The sequence below is a fragment of the Echinops telfairi genome, unplaced genomic scaffold, assembly GCF_000313985.2.
Source record: "Echinops telfairi isolate 266 unplaced genomic scaffold, ASM31398v2 ScPeMD7_2;HRSCAF=8, whole genome shotgun sequence".
Taxonomy (NCBI): Eukaryota; Metazoa; Chordata; class Mammalia; order Afrosoricida; family Tenrecidae; genus Echinops; species Echinops telfairi.
The window spans coordinates 70,450,032-70,456,019 of NW_022103898.1; the positions used below are offsets into that span (position 1 = coordinate 70,450,032).

The 5,988-nt window shown below is 46.3% G+C and overlaps 1 protein-coding gene across 1 annotated transcript in view; it reads left to right on the forward strand.

Annotated features, from left to right (window-relative positions):
• The window catches only part of PPM1H (protein phosphatase, Mg2+/Mn2+ dependent 1H), a gene marked incomplete at its 5' end in the record, with an annotated part of 349,303 nt that overhangs the window by 299,889 nt on the left and 43,426 nt on the right, over positions 1 to 5,988 (forward strand). Inside the window, one exon of the mRNA XM_004700807.2 lies at positions 2,561 to 2,668. Coding sequence (XP_004700864.1) covers positions 2,561 to 2,668 — 108 coding nt within the window. The remainder of the gene's footprint in view (positions 1 to 2,560; positions 2,669 to 5,988) is intronic.

Genomic DNA, 5,988 nt, shown 5'->3' on the forward strand with positions numbered 1-5,988 from the left:
GTGTGTGTGTTAGTGAATGTGTTTACTTCATCGTGTGTGTTTTAGTGAATGTGTTCATATGAGTGTGTGTGTGTGTGTGTGTGTGTGTGTGTGTGTGTGTGTTTAATGCACCGAGGGCACTTGCCTCCAGGATTAGGTTTGGGCTCAGTGTAGCCCAGGAGTGATTGCAGTGGAAGGAAATGAAATACAGTACATCTATCTGAACCACGTGGGAATCAAATTGTCAATTAGCTTTCCCCTTTCCTGGAGGTGGTCACCTTCTGCCTCCCCCTCTCTGGTTGAGAATCACAACAATGAAGAGCACTGTTCCCAATGGGAACGTGTGTGTCTTCGAGAACAGAGGCTGCCACTACTGTGTACCCTTCAGCCCCATCCCCACACCGACAGCTGTGGTACTTAGTGGGGCCGAGAGTCTGCGTACGAAGGAGCCAAATCCAGAGGGTTCAGTCAGTGCAGCAACATCAGTTACGTTTAATCCCTGCTGCCCATCCAGCCGACCAGTGGCATATGAGAGCCAGCAGGCCTCTAATAAATGCAGAGGTACTGAATAAGCGATTCCATGAATGTTCCGTATACTCCCCTGAGTCCAACAGGAAAATGCACCGATAGATTCTTACAAGATTACCAGCAATGAGATTTAAAAGAACAGAGGCTTCTCCAGGTGGGCAGAAAGTTTAGTTCACCAGAGAATCCGTTCCGCAAGCATCTCGCTTCATTAAGCCTTGACAGCTCTGTGATGGGCAACCCGCGAGTTCTCGAAGGCCACTGTCGCTCCGGTTGGCCTTGCCCAGGACCAGAGTAGCACACTGTGCCTGTCTGATGAGTCCGTGACGTGACGTTTTGAGAGAGCTTTGAAACTGCAACGTGAGGAAGAGCATCGGTCCTGTCTAGCGCATGTGCAGGTGTTTCCTTTTGCCTCTCAGCAGACACCTACCCAGGAGTTCTAGGGTACCCACCCCCTCACCAAATAATTTTAATGCTTGTACACTTTGTAAAGTCAGTTTGATACCTTGTAGGAACACCCCATTTCCTTGGATTAAATTAGAGGCCGGTGATTTTCCCAGCTAGAGAAACTGCCATTGCACGGCAGAATCCAGAAGGGCCCCCATGGCCCCCGGATGTCTCCACTTCGAGTGGAACACGTCTGTAATCAGAGAGAGCCCACCCAGCCTCCTAGCCAGCAGGGGCTTGTCTGCAGCCTGCCTGGCCAGAGGCTCCCAGAGTGTACCTCATCTGTCTGCATTTTACCAGGCTCCCTTGGCCCTTGCCTTCTAAAAATGCAGCATGGCTTTCTTTAATGCAAACCCTTGCCACCTGGAACCAGCTCCAAAACTCACAACCCTTTGGGGAGAATGGGATGAAGATGATAATTATTAGATCAAGTTTTTTTTATTTTAGCTTTTATGTCATCCTCGGTCCTCCGAGATACTTTGATTGCATAGCCCTTGAGTACTCTTATACCCAAGCAATAGGTAGAGTGAGGGTTCAAACCGAGATCTTTGAACTTTGACTCTACACTGGATATATGATTGATGATCTACGAGTTAGACCATTGGGCTTCATTCCATCCAGAGTGTCTTTCTTTCCATTGCTCTGTGTCCATCCTGCACGAAGTTTAATGCTGCCTTCTCCAGGAAGCCTCAGTAAAGTTTTTATCTCCTCTGAAATCACATGACCTGTTGTGTCTTTCAGTACTTGACCATATTCTTATGCCATTAGTTAGATACGCATGTGCCTCTTACCTCCCTGAACAAGTCCCTTTATGGTAAGGACAGGACCCTATACATTTGTGTATGGCGTCTGTTCATAATAGGTACTCAAGGAATGTGTGGGTAAATCGACTCATAAGAATCCCCTTCTCAAATCCAAATACTCCAGAAGATAATCCTATGGACTGCACAATTCCTTCATTACAACAGTTGGGAAGCCATTCAGAAAGGTGCAGAGCTGACGAAGTGTCAGCCCCAGTGCTAGCGGCATTTTGTCCCAGAAGGAATTTGTGGGGATGTTAGCAGGATAGGTGACAGAGAGAGCCAATGGTTGCTAGTCTCTAGGTGACAGAGAGAGCCAATGGTTGCTAGTCTCCAGCCATAGAGTGTAATATAGGTGAATTTGGGGAGGGAGGAGCTGTTTCTGACTTCTGCATCTTTTTCTTGTGCCATCACCTAACTAGAGACATTGATGGTGCTCAGTAACTACTGGGAGAGATGGATGGATGGAGGTTATATGAGTGAACTTGAACTGCTTCCAGTAGCTCATGTATTGACCTTAGTTTATTGGACATCCTCCCTTCCAATCTCAAAAATTATAAACAAACAAAACAAAACAAAGGAGAGACATAAAGCTGGAGAGGGAGAAAGAGGGAGACAACAGAAGCCCATGAAGCTTAGAATAATTGGTAGAAATATTACTCCCCTCCTTGGGCTCCAGCTACCCACCTACGTTAGCAGAGAAGGGCATGCAATTGGAGAATGTAGCCCTTGGGAACTATATTGTGACAGGAATTTTTTTCTCAGGGTGTGGAGAATTGTTTCTGATGACCTTCTGTTTATGTTCGTAGGCCCGCGTAATGGCAACTATTGGCGTGACCAGAGGACTTGGGGACCATGACTTGAAGGTGCATGATTCCAACATCTATATCAAACCATTCCTGTCTTCAGCTCCAGAGGTACTGCATGAGGATTTTTTCTATACTTGGTAGAATAAAATATTTCCACATTATTCCTCCCCTGACATACACCCCATACCCAGACAGCTGCCAAGTTGCAGTACTTGTTCTGCGATGTCGCTCAGCCTGTTTCATCTTCCCCCGGCATTCTCACCTGGACTCTCCTGGTTCAAACCCTCATCACCTCCTTTCTAGACACCTGCCCAGCTCCTGCTGGCTTCTCCAGCATGCGCATTGCTATCTAGTGAATTTTCCTGAAGAATCGCCCTCCTTCTGGTTAAAAACCTTTCGTGACACCCACAGCCTATAGAATAGAACCCAGATGTCTTTACCTGGTGCTCAAGGCTTATTGCCATTTGGCCAGATTTGCCGATCTGACCTTTGTTTTCCTGCACCAGCCAAAATGAACTGGCTGCTTCCTGTATTTGACCTTCACTTCCCCATATTTAGCTAAACTAGTTCTTCTACTGAAGGAACCCTGGTGGCACTGCCAGGTAAGCATTAGGCTGCTAACTGCAAGGTCAGTGGTTCAAGCCCACCGGTCATTCTTCAGGAGAAAGACGAGGCAGTAAATCTTCCGTGAAGATTTACAAAGACGAGGCAGCTGTAGTGAGGGTTGCCATGAGTCAGAATAAACTAGAGGACAGTGGGTTTGGTTGGTTGATGTTCCTTCTACTAGAATACACTTCTTGCTCATCTCCAAACAGATTTCTCTTTTTTCCACTTTTAACTCACATGCTTCTCCTGGGGAAACTTCCTGATATCTCACTTCCCCAACTGGAAGTCTTTCCCTTCTATTACAACACTTATGTTTTCTGCCTTGTAGTTTCTTTATTTGTGTATTTGCTGTATCCCCTTGTTAGATTTTAATTGCCTATAGAGCTTATACCACTCAGTGAGTTTTAGAAAAATTCATTTAAAAATAAGTTGGCCATGTATTTGATGGAAAGAGAAATTGTCATCATTCTCGCAACACAGGAAACAATATTAAGTTCTGGTACCTTTTTAGGGTATATTATTTAGAAAAGGTTTTGTTTCCAAGTAATAGAAAATTCTAACAGCAGTTTAGCAAAATGTGAGCATTTTGCTCACATAACAAGAAGACTGAAAGTATGTAGCTTCTAATGTTGATTTAGCACCTCAAATGTTCAGGGCAACTCTGTATTTCACTGCTTTTCCATTATGGTTACAAGCTCATTCACAGCTCCAAGGATAAGATTTTCATCCAAGGCAGGAGGGGCAGACCCAGCCTATTTGCCCCCAAAACATTCGCTTACATATTATTGGCCAGAATGCTGTCATGGGACTTTTAATTTTCTATTATAGAGAAGAAGACATGGAAGGTGAGTAGAAACCATGGACATCCGCCAGACTCTATAATGAACTGTTACAGCAATGCCAGGCCATAGAAATGCCCAGAAAGTTTATACATGGTTCTTTGCCTGCAAGTTTTTCCCAAAGATAGATGTGTTAGTGAGTACCTCTTTTTCATTGGAGAAAACAGGAGCAGACTAAAAAAAAAAGAGCAAGTATTTGTGTTCATTATTTTAGAAGACATGTTTCCGTGTCCATGAGCACAAACTTTGAACCGTCAGGCTTCTTGGGAGAGGTGTTCTGAAGCAGAGGCAGCCCTGGAGGACCTCAGCAGCAGGAATCTGTCAGCCAATTTGAGGATGCTCCACCGTTAATAGGAGCAGACGCATTCCAGATGCCTGTGCTGCCAGCCAGCCTGGTTTCTCCCTCCCCCAGTGCCAGATTCCCAGACAGGAGCCTTACTAGCTCAACTCGCCTTTTAATCAGGTCACACGTGACTTCTTAGCCTGTAGGTTTTCCCTTCAGATGATGTGTCTACTCTAGAATCGTCCATGGCACAGTTAGCCCCTTAGCCTGCCTCTTTAGCAGCGCTGTGAGGGGCAGTCCTGTCAGAGTCCTTTTGAGCTAGGGCTGGCACCACAACGCATCTAAATACAAGGGGTCAAAAAGGCCACTGGGGGAGACAGCTCTACTAAATAGGATGCATAACAGATCCAAATTTCCGGATACACAGGACTTCAGGCAAGTTAGCCTTGATAGAAATAGTAATTTGTTGAGGGCCTAGAATGTCCTCCCTGTCAACCTTCATGCCAATTCTGCATGAAGGTCAGGGCCATTACTGTCGAATGTGTCTGAGATCTCCCCAGAAGCTGGCAAAGCGCCCATGCCACTAATCTGGTCACTGTGAAGGCCTGTGAATTACTGAGGCTGAGGCTAATCCTGAGCAGAAGAAAATGTGCGTCAGACGTTGCCGGCTCTTTGCTTTATACTTCATGGAGCTCAGGGTTTGCATCTGGGCACACGGACTTATACTTTCTCCCCAAGAAGAGAGGGATCATTCAGATATGTTAAATGTAGATCGGTCTACCTCGCAAATGTTAGGTTCTGTTAGGTTGGTTCCGACTCATAGTGACCCTGTGTACAAAAGAACGAAACACTGCCGGGTCCTGGGTCAATCTTGCAAATTGTTCTCTTGTTTGAGTCTGTCGCCGGAGCCACTGTGGCCGTCGTACTTTGAACGCCTTCCATGTGAGGAGCTCACCCTCTGGCACTGGCTCTGACAACACTGTTTTCATGAGGTTTGCAGTGTCTGACAATGTTCCAATTCGGTCCAGAAGACTTTCTGCGGCTACTTCCTCCGAAGTGGACAGCCGATTCCTTCTTCATCTGGAAGCTCTGCTGAAACCTGGTCACTTTGGGTGACCTAGCTGGCATTTGAAATACCAGTGACATAGTTTCCAGCATCACAGCAACACAAGCTACCACAGTGTGATAAACTGACAGATCAGTGGTGGCAAAAGGACTTTGCCAGAAAGACTGGTAAAATACCTCAAGCCTCTAGGAGTCTTGGAAACACTGATTAACCAGTTTCCTCCTCCGAAGCAAGCAGAAACCGTCTCCCCTCCGCCCCCTACCCCATCCCACCCCATGCACGCGTTCACATCTTTTGTAAAATGAGGATGGGTCCGTTTGACTTGCAGGAGAATGATAGCTCCTCAGTTGGATTTGGCTGCTGTCGTCATCTGCCGTGAGTCCTCACGGATTCAGGATGACCTAGTGTACTAGCAGACGGAGACACTGCGAGGTTCTGCAGTGTCTCCCTGATCTTTGCTGTGTGGGTGCCCACTGTTGAGGTCACCGTGTCAATCCATCCATCTACTGAGGCTGTTCCTCAGCGTCACTGAACTTCTACTTTGCCAAACATAATGTTCTGCGCTATCAATCGTTCTGTCCTGATGACATGTCAAAGTCTTGCCACCCTTACCTTTAAGGCAGTGGTTCTCAAC